This window comes from Camelus dromedarius, chromosome 7, assembly GCF_036321535.1.
Source record: "Camelus dromedarius isolate mCamDro1 chromosome 7, mCamDro1.pat, whole genome shotgun sequence".
In the NCBI taxonomy this organism is placed as follows: domain Eukaryota; kingdom Metazoa; phylum Chordata; class Mammalia; order Artiodactyla; family Camelidae; genus Camelus; species Camelus dromedarius.
The window spans coordinates 29,374,031-29,391,657 of record NC_087442.1 but is presented as its reverse complement, the minus strand read 5'-3'; the positions used below and the strand labels follow the sequence as shown (position 1 = coordinate 29,391,657).

Here is a 17,627-nt window from a genome sequence, read left to right as displayed (position 1 = left end):
GAGCTAGAAACTCTGCCAGCTCCTATAGAAGTTGATCTGGTGATAGATGAAATGAACTTATTAGTGTTACTTCATCATATCAGGCTTGTTATGTAGATACAGTCTTCACCAGGCAGATATAAAATATTTATTACATTTTATCTTTAGTCTGTTAGTTGTCATTTTCTGAATGGATGTATTACCCTTTATCAATCTGCAGAGATTAGAATGTCACCTGGTGTGATGCAGTTATTTTGGTATTTTCTCATGGTACAAATGAGTTACCAGCTCCTTTTTGCCAAGATCTCTGATAAGATCCCTGAATGACATTTGGATATTATTTATATTTTCCAGTACAAAACTGAGTGGTTGATTTTTTTTCCAATTTGTGTCCCCTGAAACATTGGTTCTGGGAGATATGAAGATTGTTTTACAAGAAGACGGTTCTAGGGTCAGTGAGTTGGAGAAATGCTATATACCCTATAGCCCTCTGGAAGAGTCACAATGAATATTTGCTTGGAAAAGTCCTATAGGAAGGTAACAGTTAATTTTGTTTAATCCAGATGTTCATTCATTATCTGTCAACTACTTACTGAGCATCTGCTATGTGCCAGACATTGTGTTATTCTCCCAGGATATATTGTCCTCACAGAACTATGTTCTAGTGAGAAAAACTGATAATGAAAAACTAAACTAACATATAAATTCCTCATAAATTGTGAGAAGTGCCAGGAAAGAACTAAACAAGGGACTATGATAGAGAGTAACAGGGGCATATATTGAACTGACTGGGAGGTAGGATCTCCCTAACAAGGTGACATTTAAACTGAGACCTAAAGAATGAGAAGGAGCTAGCTCTGTGAACTACTGGGGAAGAGTGTTCCAGGCAGAAGAAACAGCAGAGCAAAAGTAACATCAACAAAATACTTTGTCCCTTGCTATGTGTCCATGAGCACTTTGCATAGTAATCACTTACCATCCATTTTACAAGATGAGAACCTTGGTTTTCCAAGCAGTCTGCTGCCCATAGTCTCAGAGCCTGTCAGTTTGTGTTGGAACCGGGATTGAAAATCAGGCATGCCTGTGCTGTACAGCCCTCCAAATTACTTGAGATTGAAATTATCTCCCTCCCTCCTTTTAGTAGTAGACCTATTAATAAATTTCAGGACACTAGAAGTTTTGGAAAACTCTAGTTTACAAGGAATTACTACAGAATTACTGCCCTAGTCTTAGAGTTTCAAATAGAAGAGATGTAGAGGAATACTTCTACAGTCTTACTACATGCTTTTTCAGGCATTTACGTGCTAAACATTTAGATAGTTGGAGTCCAGCCTCTGGGGCCCTCCTTGGGCACAATTCCAAGTGTGGTAAGTGTGTGAACTACAGGCCCTGTGAGGAAGAGTACCCAGTGTCAGATAAAAGAGAAGACGGACCAGCTCTGAATTTGGGAAGAGCAAATAGGAGCCAGTCTATACCTCTGTGGCCCCAGAAGGCTACACAGAGCCCTGTGAAGGACACACTAGCCACCAGACAGTTCTTTTGTTACTAAAACAAAGTTTGGCCCTTAGTAGACAGTAATCTAGAGAAGAAAGAAACGTTAGGTGCCTTCTTAGTATTATTTCACTGATCAACGTTATCTTGTAGAACAGTTTGTTTATGATGAGAGAGTGGGACCATTTGTAGCTGCTAATCAACTTGGTCTGATATTGAAGTTTTTGTTTTTAATGTTACTCATGTCTAAAATTTTGTTCCAAAGCCAAATGTTAAAAGGAGTTTAGTGTTGAACTATGATTACATAAGTGCTTTCTGTTACTGCTGCTTGAGAATTCTACATCTTTGTGGAACCAAGCAGAACCCCACCCCCTGGCCTCAAGTACAAAACTGAGCAGTTAATGATTAGGACATTAGGTTCATGACTCAGTGTCTAATGCACATTCCTGAGTTGTTTTATAGGTAGTATAACTGCCACCAGAGGAAAAAAAAATGCTAACTATATGGTAACCAGACTGTAGATGTGACATAAGCTGATCCATCTTGAGCAGTGCCGAGCTCTGTGTGACCTGTGTAAGATGGCAGGGAAATACATTGTTAAGGTTGGGAGGGCAGTGCTGTCCCACTAAGGGTCATGTGGCTTTGTGTTGTCACAGTGAATGGTCAAAGCTGCTGACCTTTAATGCCTGGGGACCAGGGATGTTAACTGTAGTATTATCCTGCTTAAAATACCCATACCACCCTTATTGAGAAGTACTGCTGGATCTTTTTCATGGTAAGAGTTATATTACAATTAAGAAATCCCAGTATCCAAAATATTATCTCTTCTCTGAAAAACTCGGACGTCTAGAAGACATTTTCTAAAGCTTCTGGCTATGAAGCTTTTCTGTTCTGTAGCCTGTGATGTTGTGAGTCTAGGATTCCTTTTCAGCACCAGCCAATTAGTAGAACATTTGAATGTTGATGTTGGAAAACACCAAAGAAGCTATTTGTCATTTGTTTACTGCCGTGAAACTGGAACCTTATCTAGTGTGCATGAAAATCCATGGAGATGATTGAAAAACTGTTCTGCAAATGAATGGAAGCAACAAGAGGTCTAATAATTGTCAGCTGAAACCTTACCCAAACAGTAGTCACCTCGCTCTGCTTTTAAAAGACAAATCAGTCAAACTACTTGTAGTATTACTTGGGAAAAATGCATGTATTTATAGAATATATTTTCCGAATTTAAAGGCCACCTTCTTCCTGAAAGAACAAAGTAGAAAAGAAAACTACCAATACTAAGTGCAGTTGAATGGTTTTACTGGTATTTTCTGTTATGGTCCCTGGAGCTCAGGTGTCTGTTTTCCTGGAAAGGAACCTTTCACTTGATAAATGAGCTGGAAAGAGAGGCTTTTATATCTGTGTGAGTTACAGAAACGACTAGTGGTTAGTAAAGATGATAACATTGCAGGGATCGGGTACTGATGCTTTCAGAAGCAATCCATGTAGGCTGTTAACAGAGCCTACAAACCTTCAAGATTGTTTGTGGGCCATGCTTGGGAAAAGGTATGTCTTACATAACTGCCATAGTAACCAGAGACCATTTCTGATACAGTCTGGTGTTACAGTGTTTTTTGTTTGTTTTTATTTTTGTAACTATGGTGATAGACTGATAATTGCATTAATGTCAATATAGAGAGTATATTAAGAAAGGAAAAGATGACCACTTTTCCTTATTTTTCCCCTCAATGCCATAGTAATGGTGGGATCCTTATCTTGTTCTAGCAAAATATAATCTGATGTCTCTATTTTGCTCAAAGACAACATATAATAAAAACATATGAAAGCCTGAAAAGATATCATGTTTTACGAACATACTTTCTTAAACATTGAAGTTTCTCTAAGTAATTTTAGCAGGAGATCAAACAAGAATATCTATTTTTGGAGAGGAGATTTCAAGTTTCAAATGCAGTATTGTGGTTTTTATGTAGTATTTGGTTATGTTACAAGCTTGTTAATTACCTTCAGTTGCTAACATAATTTATTTTTAATGCAACCTATTTCAAATTAATCAGGTACATAGAATTTCAGCTAGTTCTCTAAGGGCTGCAGTGTGTGTTAAAGGTAGAATCCCTTGAATTAAAAATTGTACAAATCAGTAACAACATAAAATCTATTCTTTTTTCTATAATACCAGATGTATTTACTGAATTAGTTTTTTAAAATGTGCTTTTTATAAAAAATTTTTTCTTAGGAAGGGATTCTAAATGAGTTGTCTGTAGGTCATAATTGCTGCTGATTTGATTCATGTCGCATGGAGGGTGTCTTTGTACGGTAACTACAATCTTCAGAATCCTCACTTCCATTTTCTGTGGCTTCTGCAACCCTAACGTGAGGGTGTCTCAAAATGATACGGCCAATATCTATTGTCTATTTTTAAATTGAGAAGACTGACTTGTATGGTATCCTATTTTAAAAATCTATTTAGGTTTTTTTGTTTTGTTTTTGTTTCTTTATATTCATGTGATGAATATTGGCTAGTATGGATAATATGTTTTTGACAGAAAAAATTGATCCAGATGGAAAATTATTGCCTTTTGGGTACATAGCAATAAAATTGTTAAATTAAGGAGGAAAAAATCCAGTGTCCTGAAAATGATTTCTTGGAAAGTGATAATCAGAGGTCTAAGGAGATAGTTAAAGGATTCTTTGACTTTGTTTTTGTGTCATCCATTTGGCTCAGAATTTTACCATTTTGTCGTGTTGCACATGGTCTCTGGAGAGAAAGGACGAAATATTCAGCTTGCTGAATCTCTTAAGTCAGAAATATGTTACATATCCTGAAAAGAAATGAACAGTCTATAGAAATTTTAAAAAACTCTTGCAAGGTAGACATTTTGATAATTTACAGCTCTCAGTTGACTCTTTTATGCCTTTTAAGATAGAGTCCATTATGATTTTATAGCAAAGATGAAGAAAATGATTTTGATAATGTAACATATGAAAGTTTCTATCATAGTGTTTCAGTGTGTCTAACATACACTAAACTCAATAAGTGTTAGTTTTTGTGTTTTTTGAAAACCTTTTCTTTTGTTGAAAATGTAAAACATGTATTCCTAGGGTAATATTAAATAATTTCTACAGTTACATTTTTTGGTCATAATTCATGCAAATACATTTGCATTCTACCAAAAAAAAAAAAAGCCTCAGTCTTCAGACATTGACTCCAAGTTCAAAATCTCCTTCCCCCCATACTTTCCCCCTAATTCTTTGAGTGGATCTAGAGGACTTGTGTAACCAAGTTCTTGTTCTGTGTTCTGGGAGAAAAATGTAGAAGTATCATTGAACTATCCCCAAAATGACTTAAATAATCTATTCACCTTTAAGAAATCTGTCTTCAAATAGGCATTGATTGTAGTTGGTGAGTATCTGAAAATAGACTTTTGATTATAGAAATAAAACATTTTCTTTTTTATACTTTTACATTTAGTGTACTTGTGTTTTATGTCTGAGGTTAAGAAATCTTTATGAGCCTTTGTTTTTATCTTGTACTGCTTTAGAGACAGGTGCTTTAGAATAACTTAAAAACAGTACCTAATTTTTTTTAAAGTGTAAATTATAGTAAACAATTAAAAAGATGACTTATTTTTCATGGGCTGTTTTAAGTAGAAGAAAATATTTATGACATTTTAATCTGTATTTCTCTGAAGACTTGATTCAAGTATAATTAGGAGTATTTTAGCCAAGTAGTATATGGGAACCTAATATGTTTTTTATTTCCTCAGATATTTTTGAAACATGAGTTTACTTACATGTTTTGCTACTGTATAATGCCTGGAATTCACTGGCCTTTGTTTTTTGTTCATTGTTATATCATCTATCCTCAGTGTATACTTTTTTTTAAAGAAATACATACATTCCTAGAATCTACATTCTCAATGAAATGTCAAGACATAGGTCTGTTGAATCTTATTTCACTGAAGAGAATTATTTGTTAATACATTATAATGTTGACAGAGTAACAAAAATTTTCTCACAATTTATTTGATTGTTATTTGCTTATGATTTATTATGACACATTTTTAATGTTAGTGATTCATATTATGTAAATATAAAGTATAATATTTTAACATTGTGCAGAGTGGAAAATCTAAAGCTGTTGATCCCAAGTCTAGCCCCAGTTTCAATCCACTTTGCCTTCAGGTATTTCTGTGGTAATGAGTCATAAATGGTCCCTGTTTTTCCTCTATGTCTTTATATTGGTTGTTACCATTAATGTAAAAATATTTCCGGTTTTCATGATTAGTTATGTGGATCAGATTTTTATGAAATGCTATGAGACATTACTGACAGACTCTGTGAAACTCAGTTCCTTCTTTGCTTGTTATACTTCCTGCCTAAGTGCTGATGGGCTGTGGAAACAATGACTAACATGGAGCAGTGTTTTAAGATACAGTATGCTGAATTCCCAGACATCAATTTAAAAATAAATTATGCTCATGAAAAGTATGTAGGGCATGTTTCTGCTAAAAAAAAAAAAAAAAAAAGGCCTGGGAAAAAAAAGCTGAATTTAATTGAAAAGTTGGAGAACCATATAAAGAATAACTCAGTCAGAGGACAGATACTTCTGATTTTCTTGTCTTTAGGCATTTAACATATTCAAAAAGCTGATGCATTTTGTTTGTTAAACATAAACAAGTACATAGATCATAAATAGAAATGTTTCAGAGATGTGTTATTAAGCAAAAGTCAGTATTAGTATTTTAATTACTAATGATAAATAATACTAACTCTTGACCTTTTACCATTTATAAGGTGCTCTCATACATGAAATATGGGTAATGGGTTGTTGAGAGGTTCACATGTTTCATGTCTGAGAAAACTTGAGACACAATATTGCCTAAAGCAGGATTCAAAAGTAGATCTTGCTCTAATTTCAGTAATTTTCCCACCTCATACCTTTTTCATAGTTGATTTATAGCAGAGTCAATATCCCTTTTAAAAGGACAGTGTCCATATTTTATTGGAAATAGTAAAACTTTCAGAGGAGAAAAGTGTTTTAAGACTGTCACCCTCTGACTTATATCTTTTAAAGTTTCAGCAGTGCACTCTTTCCTTTCCTAGTTATTGTCCCTTTGTTTTAGGAATGCCGCACCAGTTGATAGCAGTGTAATATAATTATCCATTCTGAATGGTTTGTACATTTTCTGAGATTTAAGGAGTTGCTTTCTACTCAGGTGTGTTCACTTATTCATTCAAAATGCATTACTAGGCACTGGCGTTAACAATTAAATTTTAATTTTTTATATGCTGTTTTATTCAAATTTAATATTAAATAAATGTTGCATAAATGCCATTTAAAATTAGTATTTCTATACAAATTTAAGAATAGAAATATACTTCCTTTTTACCAGTTCTTTATCATTCTTTTAGTCATTCTGAACCTAATTATATGTATAGTTCCTAGTGATGGTATTTGTTCTTAATGTGTTTCAAAACTAATTGGACCCTTAGCTGATAGATTTCACAGCTCTCAAGCTATTAGACTTACTTCACATGTAAAATAAAAATTGCCCTTTTTCTTGATTGCATGTTTTTCATAGTGAGCTCATTCTACTTTTGCAACAGTGACAAAACATATAAAGTAGAAAGTGAAAATCATCAGTAGTTTTATTGCCAGAGATATCCACTGTATACTTTTTAAAAGTGTTTTGAAACTTATTTTAAAAATGTATTAAAAATTTTTAAAATATGGTAAAATGTACATAACATGAAATTTACTATCTTAGCTGGTTTTTAAGTGTACAATTTAGGAGTGTACAGTTCAGTAGTGTTAATAAGCACATTCACGTTATTGTGCAATCAATCTTCAGAATTCTTTTCATCTTGCTAAAGTACTTTGCCCATTACAGTTCTCCTTTCCCTCCCTCCAGCCTCTGGAAACCACCCTTCTACTTTCTTTCTCTATGAATTTAACTACTCGAGATACTGCATGTAAATTGAATCATACAGTACTTGTCTTTCTATGACTGCGTTATTTCACTTAGCATGATGTCCTCAAGATTCATCCATATTGTAGCATGTATCAGTTTCTTCCCTTTTTCACACTGTATGCTTTTCAAAGGAAAAAAAAAAAAACTATAGGAGGAGGGTATGGCTCAGTGGTAGAGGGTGTGCTTAGTATGCATGAGGTCCTGGGTTCAATCCCCAGTACCTCCATTTAAAATAAACAAACAAAAACCAGATAAATAAATAAACCTAATTAACCCCCCAAAACAAAAACAAAACAAAAAATAAAATAAAAAAACAAGCGAAACTTTAAAGTGCTATCATAGTATTTCTCTTGCTTTTATAAGTTATTTTTCCAAACCTAACAGTCTATTGCAGATGTCTTCCTGAAGACATCAATATTTATACACCATTATGTATATATTATTTCCATTGCTACCAGGAATGGGAAAATAAGTCTTGGAGGTGAGTAACTTTCAGTTTACAGTAGCAATGGCAGGGACTAAATCAAGGTCTGCTTGATTCTGGAGGCAGCCTGCAGTGTGATTCATGTGGTCATAGATGTGATTATCGTGGAAAAATGAAGCAATTTTAAGGAAAAATTTCTGTGGTAGCTGAAGAACCTGATTGTCTGCTTTTATTATGGGGAAGCTCCACAACTTGGAGTTCATGGTTGCAGCAGACACAAATAATCTGCCTCTAGAAACATTTTCCAAGTATTATACTGTAGTATGTTTTCTCTTGAATCACTTACATTTGTGTTAAGATGATGATTTGAAGGAGGCAGGAATTTTCCTGATCAGAAATATATTTTCAGTGACCTTTCAAAATGCCAGAGATAAGAGAGCAGAGGAGAAATTTCTGCTTCTTAGGGATAACGAAAAGTGAAAAATGCTGAAACTTTCAGTGGGCTAGGTCAGATATCATGATTAGTGTAGCTCATTATTAGCATTTTAGAGGTAGAAAAGACCACAGAAATAATCTAAACCTACTTCTTAATTTCATAAATGAGGTGCTGTTGTGAAATGTTTACCCAAAGTAGTTAACTATGTGGTTAGGATTGAAATAGACGTTTCTTGGTTCTCAAGAATTCTCTTCAGCTACTGTTGGTCAACAGTGTGAAAATGTCTCATACCAAAGTAGCTGTTAATTGTGTTTTATACTATGAGTATACTTTGTATAAGGTCTCCTGGCTTATAGTATAATTGAGGAGATTTGGAAATCTTAACCAATGATTTCCATTTCTATAGAATTTTTGAGGGCTATAGATGTATGTGGGTTGGAAATGTTTTTGTTACTACGTGAATGTAGTTGATTTCTCACACGTTGATTCAGCATTTACCACTAATTCTAACCGATTGGGAGTAAACAAGGTAGTGTGAGCTATCAAAACTAGGTGTTGCTCATAGTATCATTAGAAATAAAGGAAACTGGGGTGAAAGTTTTCTTGAATTCCCAGCCCTGATCCATCAAGCAAGTTGTTGATAGAATTCATTACCTTTCTGAGTCTTGTTAATGGCAGAGACCTAATTGAAAATCAGAGTTCTTTCAGAGAAAGCCAAATTAACTACAGTAAAGATTATCAAACAGGGGTTGACAGACTGTAGTCTGAGGGCTGCCTGTTTTTGCAAGCTAGCAATTTTTTAAAAAATAATTTAAATAGTTGAAAAAATCAAAAGAAGAAAAATATTTCATGACACATGAAAATTATGAGAAATCCAGTTTCACAGTCTATAAAGTTTTACTGGAACACAGCTACATATACACATTTGTTTATGTATTGTTTATGGTTAGTTTTGCACTAAAATGGTAGAATTGAGTAGTTGTGACAGAGACTGGATGATCCCACAAAATCTAAAATATTTACTGTTTGGCCCTTTATAGAAAGAGTGCTGGCCCCTGTTATCAAATATCAAGATCAGTTTATGTTTTGGAGTACCATGGAAATGGTGACTTTCTTTGCTTACCAGAAACTGCAGCTGAATACTACCACATTTCTTGAAGGATTTTCATTGTTTTTTGCCACTGTAACAACCCACAGTAGTCCATTCATGACTATTTTTCATGACTTCCTGTGCTTATTTTCCAGTGGTTCCTTTTGCCAGCCAGGTGAACAGACCAAAACCACACAGGAAGGTCTGTGGTTTTTCTAAAGAAGCTTTCTACAGATAGATATGTTTGGCTTGGGTACCTCTCTGTTTCTTGTAGAAACCTGGATTTTGCTTGTGATTTCTCCACTAGAGCTTTGATTCAGATGCATATAAAATGACCCTCACTTTCAAAGTAAAAAATGAACAAACATATTTATTGTTAGATCCATTGTTGTGGGAAGAAATTCTTAATCTTTTATGTTTTCACCAGGCATTTCAATAACTTTAGTCATGCTTCTCATGACTCTTAATTTTACATCAAGGTTAATTGATGCTTTTTAAAAAATTGGTTAGCCTTAAACATTTAAAACAATGTCTCTTTGTACAATAATCTTCTGAAGAATAGAAACACCAGTGGTATTCTACCTCTTATAAAAGTTATTTCCGCCCCCCCCCCCACACTTTCCAGCTGGAATGACTTGATATCAGTTCTCTTGGGGTTCATGTAAAAAGGGAGTGGCCCTGCTACTTTGTAAGAGGTATGAGTTTTGCAGCCACTAAGAGTTTTGGTTCCTGAATCATTGCCACCATTACTTTAAAGCATAACAGAGAAGTGTCTATCTAGAAATAACCCTTACCTGAGAGTTTGGAGTTGGGTAAAGTAGATCTTTTATCAGGTTCAATGCTTCTGTACTTGGTGAGGATGATTCCTCACTTTGTCTTAGAGAATGTACAGCACTGGTCTGGGTCATGGTATTGAGTTGAACAGTTCCCTTCTTATTTCACAGGGCTGTTTGGTTACCTGGTTGGTGCTTGATGCTCTTCTGTCTTAGCTTACTTAAAAATTTTTAGGTACAGAAAGTAGAGCTCACTCTTGGAAGGAGTTGGGCTCCTGTTGTCATTCTTCAGTCAGCTCTTTTTGCAGTGGGGTTTTCTCACATTATGGAATAGGCCATGAAGTAACCTGGAGGCTCCATAAGCAAGGCCAATGAAGGATGGCAGAACATGAAAAGAAAATAATGAGGTGGATGCAGGCTGGAGTGGGTGGTAAGAAGCATGGGAGAGCAATGACGTCTTAGTAACATTTGTTCTGACTTAGAGAAAGAGGAAGTTGGAATGAGGCATAACTAAGGTATTTTGACTTAACTGACTTGTTGATGAGGAGGGTGAGAATACAGACTGGAGGGAAAACCCCATATTATCATTTCTGGAATAACAGGGTGAACATTTATAATCCAACCCTGGGGTTGGGGTTTTAAAATGCGCAATAAAGTGAGTTACTGTATGAGTTGAAAATATGATGTAAGATATTATGATAAAGTTATGGTAAATGGGTTTCAGAGTTAAAAGTGAAGTGGGAGCTATATCATTCTCTGGGGAGGGTGAAGGGCTGAAGACTCACTCAGCAGGAACTACTCCAGGTAGGAAAGCGATGACAGGGAAGGAGAGGAGAGCTATGTCTCAGCCCCTGAGATGTCATCTAAAGAAAAGTTGGCACTCCCTGTCCAGGCTATCTCAATCATGTTTTGGAAGGAGGGGTCCCCTTCAGAAGCTCCCAGGCCTTGTTGTCCTAAGAGGTGTGACCCACCAGGCCATGAACCTCCAGCAGGCAGGACCTCCAACAGTTACTTCTACTGTCTTTTATGAGTGTATTTGTCTACTCACAGCCAGGCTGAGTTACTGGGGCCTGTCTAGAGAGGAACAATGCCTGAAAACAGTTGGAGGAATCAGCCATTCAACGTACATGCACTGGATTTGGACAGTACACCCTGGCTCCCTGGTTTCCCACCTTTGAGGTGGGGCTGTTCCCAAGCCCTGGCAGGGTGGATGGGGGGATAGTGTGGGCTAGAGGAAGAGGAAGAGTTAACTTCCTTGAGAGTTACTTGAGTTTTCTCATCCAACTGTAATCAGTTTAAAGTAGAATCTTAGATTATTAGAGTTGGACTAGATTTTAAGGATCATACAGTTCAACGTCCTCATTTTGCCACTGAGTGAACAGACGGGGGTTCCAGGACTTATCCCAGGTCGGAGAGGTAATGAGTGGCAGTACTGAGGCAAGACCCGAGATCTGCTGATTCAACGACTATGCTTCTTCTGGCTTGAACTGTAAGGGGGTAAATTGTAGCACAAATCTGGGGTGGGGTTTGAGAGTGCAGTGTGGGCTGCTCCTGAGTCAGTAAGTTGCACATAGGACAGTGGTCCCTGGGCCATAGGCTGGAACAGGTTACCTGTGATGAACTCTGACTCTGGCGACTTGAAAATATTTGTTGGGAAGGACAGTGATGTGATTGTTGCCGTGTCCAAGGGGTGCACCTAGACACCAGTAGGTCTCCTTTGCTGAGGGCAAGGTGGGGCTAGAGAAGGTTCTTGGGGAGGAAAATGGGGGATCTAGTTGAAGGTGCTCTCCTCCTGAGTGAGCTTTGAAGTTAGTCAAAGGAAACTGCTCAGACTCTTTAGGTGTCTACTGTGACATTTGGAAACTGAAAAGAAGGGAGGGAGGGACTTAGTGGTTGCTGGGAGTGTGGGGAGTAGTACATAGTACAGGTCCTTTTATGGTTGTAGCTTTCTGTGCTTGAGTACTTATTTCTGTTTAACTGGCTAGTGCAACTCTCATTTTAAGCCATCACAATGACTTTAAACATTATCCCTTTAGTTCCATTTCTCTGTTTAATTTTTCCATATGTTGTAATTGAACAAACTACAAAAAGAGAGAATTTTTATAAGCTCTGAACTAAAATATTTGGCACACTGCAGTATTGGTTTTATTGGAAAGGATGAACCTGGTTTTTGGAAAAGAGTTTTCTTGTTTTGCTCTGTTTATTGACCCCCTACTCTCTGGAGGCAGTGTGTGAGTAAAGCACAGAGACTCTGAGCAAGGCTACTTGGATTGAATCCTGGCTCTGTTATGTATAGTGTGTGACCTTAGTTAAGTTATATACCCTCCATGCCTCAGTTTCCTCATGTATAAAATGAGGGTTGCTGTGAGGGTTTTATAAATAAGTTAATACATGAATGAGAACAATGCCTGGTCCACATTAAAAGTGCTGTTTACATATTGGCTGTTATCATGTCCCAGGCAATGGTCTGGGCCCTTTGTTATTTAACTTATGAGGCAGTTGAGGCTCTGAGAGATTAAAAAATTTTGCTTAAAATCATCCAGCTAAGAAGTGGCTAAAGTGGGACCTGAACCTTCTCTGACGCAAAACCTGGCTCTCAACCACTCTGCTGGCTTTCTGAGGTTTGGCAGATCACTTATCTGCAGATTGTAGGTTTTATAGCCATCTACCCATCTATCCATCTTATACTTTCTAACTTGGATTTTTCATTATGTTATTATTATTTTGTTAATAAAGTGCATTTCCCTAAAATATCTGACTTAATTATAAAATATAAAGGATATAAAAATTGCTCTTAAAATAATGCTGCTCAAATGATTAGATAAAATTTTAAAAATTCATGCTAACAGTACTAAACTGTGAAAGGCATATATGTCATTTCATGTGACATCTGATAAAGGCTATCAGTGTTTCCACATATTTGTAAGTTGTGTGGAAATTAAGACAGTTATTATTAGGCATTCTGAGCTTACCACTTTAAACCAATCATGGCATTAATGTTCTTACCATTTGCACATTTTAATTACCAGGAATAAACTATATCAAATTTTTATAGCTCGTGGAAAGCTCCCCAATTCGTACCCTGAATTAAGATAAAGAGAATTAAGGGCTGAGAAATGAGACAGGGCTGCTTAGCAACAGTGACAGGTGAGGTTGATGAGAATTAACAGCATTTGACTGTTAGCAGAATGGTGGTGTAATGGGATCTGCTTATCGTAATGAAGCATTGGCTAAATGGCTGAATGAAATGATGCTCTCTCACTTTTATAAAATTATTGGGAAGATCTGTTAAATGATGATACTGAGCCCAGAATGTTTAGATTTCTGTACTATTCATACTTTTGATATTGAACTAAAAATTGGAATCATATTGTATAGTATTGTCAATTTTGTGGTTATCTTATGGAAACACTTATTCAGTAGAAAGGAAAGTAGCAAAATAAAAGCAAAACAAAGCATCCCACTACTCCAGTAAAACCACTCAAAACAACCAATACCTTATCTTTCTCAAAGTAGCTGCAGTTTCAGGGAGTATTGATATATCTCTAAATTGGAAATTGTCCAACCATTTAGGTTGCTCAAAAACAAAAAAGAAAGCTGATAAAATTTTAAGTGCATTTGTATCTTGTCTCTGTGCAAGGTCTAAAGAATTGTTGTATCAAGATGAAGTAGCTATTGTTAGAGTTTCTTTAAAGTTTTAGCCAGGACACACTCAAGATAAAAAACAGTTGGTAATGAAGGAAAAGATGGCACAGGGCATGTGGCAATGTGACTAAAGATTACATCAGATACAGTCTGTCTCAAGAATGACCATATGTCCTTTCCATCTGATGTCTGTTTCAGGACTCAGACAAATGCGTTAAAGGTTTTAGATATGCTGTAAAGGATTTGTTCTTCCATCACCTGTATTAGGTTTGCTTATAAATTAAATGTGTATCAGATGGATCAAGTGTGCATGCTATCATATTGAACAATAATGACAATGTTATATTCTTCCTAAAAATTTGAACGCTAACTCCTTTCAGGTTTTGTGGGTTTAAAACATTGAGTACTGGGATGAAATATAGATATCTTGTGTTTTTTTCACTTACAGAAAAAAGAATTTATTTTTCCTAGTTTTTTTAATTGAAGTATAGTGAGTTTACAATGTTGTGTCAATTTCTGTTGTATAGTACAGTGCTTCAGTCATACATGAATATACATATATTCATTTTCATATTCTTTTTCACTGTACTGTTTTCCCTAGTTTGAAACTAACAATGCAGGAATGAAATGGGAAGAAATAACAGTTCTTTTCTAAGAAAGACTTTTCTGACGATGATTTTAAAAGAACAGGCAAAGGAGAGCGGAGTGATGGCCGTTGAAACTTGAATCGAGATAAGGAGAAGTGTGTGTGTGCTTGATGTCACACGGCAGGAGGCTTTCCCCAGAACGGCTAGCCTATTCAGGGAACCATTTCATTTTGTGTCTGATAGAGTTTTACTTTGGAAAATACCCGGTTCCCTGCCTATTGCTTCTTTATGGACTATACAGGTAAAATTAACTTTAAAATACTTTCTAGCTGAATAGAATTACTCAAAATATAGTATTTTGAATTAATATTTTAAAAATTACATTGATTTTGTTTGTACATAAGTTTATTTTGAAAATTATGATACATGAATTTATTTCTGAGTATGTATGAATTTATTGTGTACAAATTGTGATTAATTTAGGATGAGTGCTTAAGGGAATTTCTCAGACATACCCTTGTTGTTTACTCTATTTCAGTTTGGGTCCTACTCAAACGGACTTAAAATAAACTGCAACCCATAATTAATCCACATTTCTACCCTCTGGGCCAGAGGATTTAGAGTACAAATATCTAAGTTCAGATTATGTCACAGAGAGGATAAAATATCCGTAGTCTACGAGACCGTAAAACATTCTTGGCTTTGTGGTGGTGGTTTTGTGTGTGTGTGTGGCTGAACTTTTAGATGAAGTTGACGTAATAAATGAATTGGAGAACTTCAGTTTTTATCCTAAATTTTCTGAGTGTAACTGGCTTCTTCCGTTTTTAAACTGCATAGTCTTGTTCTCAGTTTCTAGTTTCACTGAGTAGTAAATTAGCACAAGAATAAAGTTAAGGTTATATGGCTTGATGAATAAGTGGGGGGATTCCCAAAATTTGTGCAACTAATTCAAAATTATATTACCCTAAATTGAATTTTTGGCTAATGGTAACACTGTGTTCTGATAGATTCCTTTTAAATGAACAACAAAGACTTTTGGAAGATTTTTCCACCAGGGAAGAGACCTACTTTCCATACCCAGAATAATGACAAAATCCCAGTATACATTTAAATTAAGCACTACTTATGTGTTCTTTATGCATGATCCTTTTAATCTATGGATGAATCTTTTGTAAGATAGCTAATTATAGTGTGAAAATAAAAATTTTGTGAAATTGTTAATTTAAAATATAACTTTCAGGTGCTTGCTATGTAAAGGACTTCCGTGGTGAATATTTTTTGAGGATAAAACATTTAAAACTAATTAATTATTCCAAATATGTTTTTTCTATAAATCCATGTTTTTCCCCTATTTTAGAGCTCCTTTAAAGTGAGTACTATACTAGTATCTCTCTCTCTTTAGATTTTGAATTTCTTTTCCTTATAACATTAGTGTACCAGAGTTTTGTTCCAGGGCTCTGGAACAGAGTATACTTACCTGTTAGAAGGCTTACTATATGCGTGGTACTATGTTGAAGTAGGAAGGAATACACCTTATAGACATATACAAAGAAGTCAAATTTCTAAAATCTTAACTGGGGAACTTTACCGTGAGTATGTTTTTAATTATAAATTTGTTCCTTTTTTCTAAAGAATAGAATCATTGATTATTTTCATTTTTCTATAGTTTATATGTTGCCAATAAAACACTTCTCTGTTGTTTTTAAGTCATACTTCATAAATGTAGAGATGGCATTCTAAAAGACACGCGACTTTAACATGCTAAATGGACATCAAGAGGAGTACTAATAAAACTTTAATGTGAACAAAGGAGACAACTCCAGAGAAACTGCAGATATGACACTTCCAAAATGAATTATTGTATGTACTCTGGAGACAATATGTGGTTTAAGTTCTTAACACATTAATAGATAACATTAACTAAATTAGGTGTCCTATGTGGTAGGAAGCTATTTTGAATGTTGTCTTCTATGGTGATTTTGATAAACATTTACATATTTGCAAATGTAGGTATATTTAGTTTATTAAACTTTGAAGAGAAGAAGACATGGTTTCAGTTCATGGGAGAGTAAGTTCTTTTGCATTAAAAAGAGAATTTATTTTGCTGTCAGCACAGTTTAGCACAACCACTTTTGTACTAATGATAGCATCATAGCACTGAAGGGGATGTCTTCCAATAGAAAACTGATTCTTGATGATTCAAGAACAGATTTAATTTTTTTTTTTTCCTGGAAAGCTCTTTCCCCCATGTGGTTTCCATGCTACCCATGTGGTTTCCCCTCAGTCTTTTCAGGTCTCTGTTGAAATGTCATCTTTTTAGGGTGGCATTACCTGACAGTTTTACCTAAAATAACCCTCCCATTCAGTCACTCCTCATCCACTGATTTCTCTTGTCTTTCTTTACATCACATACCACCATTTGATATATTACACCTTTGTGTGTCCATCTCACCCACTAGGATATAAGCTCTATAGAGGAGAAAGTTTGTTCATGACTGTATCCCTAGAGTGCAGAACAGTAGGCTCCCAGGAAATAGTTGTTGAGTCAATTTATGGGGTTTCTTCTAAAAGTTTCTGTTGACTTCCTTGAAGATTTACACTGTTACCTTTCTTTATCAGCAGCATTCTAATTTAACAATAATTATTTTGACCACTACATTATTTTGAATATTGATCTTTTCTTTCATTGCTAATTTTATCTTAAAATTACTAGTTCTTGCTTTACTAATGGAAGGGCAGGGTCATGGGCAGGGTTGCAGGTAGGCAGGCAGGCAGGCAAGCAAGCAGGCATAATTAGACACAATTGATAATCCAGAGATGACTTTGCTTTTGGAATGTGTTATGTGATTTTTTTGGAGGGGCGTAGAGAACATCGGTCAGTTTTATTCTTCCTTTGTTTTCCTTCATTACATTTTCCTTTGGCGGCCCATTAAAATGTGTCTTCATTCTCTGAGCTCATGCCAGCTGCCTAGACGAGAGAATGGGAATGAACTAAAATTTTAGAATCTGTTTTGTCAAAGATGGGTCTTCAGTGATATAGATCCCAACCTTATAAAGTCTTTAGAAATACCTCAAGCCTCTAGATGTTATAGAAACCTTAATAGGAGTCAGAGGTGTGCATGTGTGTCCAGTTTTGCTGGCAAGTGAGACCTGATGGTTTTAACATATTGATCCTGCTATAGTTATCTGAAAAGCAGACTTCTTTAACAATAATGCCACCTTTAACT

General features: G+C 35.5%; 1 protein-coding gene across 7 annotated transcripts in view; it reads left to right on the top strand.

Annotated features, from left to right (window-relative positions):
- Positions 1-17,627, top strand: part of ST7 (suppression of tumorigenicity 7) — a 229,856-nt gene that overhangs the window by 27,528 nt on the left and 184,701 nt on the right. Inside the window, exon 1 of one of the 7 annotated variants that reach the window (XM_064487412.1) lies at positions 14,377-14,701. The exons of the other annotated variants lie outside the window; for them this stretch is intronic. Within the exon in view, the coding sequence (XP_064343482.1) occupies positions 14,689-14,701 (13 nt within the window). The 5' untranslated portion in view covers positions 14,377-14,688. Of the gene's footprint in view, positions 1-14,376; positions 14,702-17,627 lie in introns of those variants that run through there. 7 annotated transcript variants of the gene reach the window in all.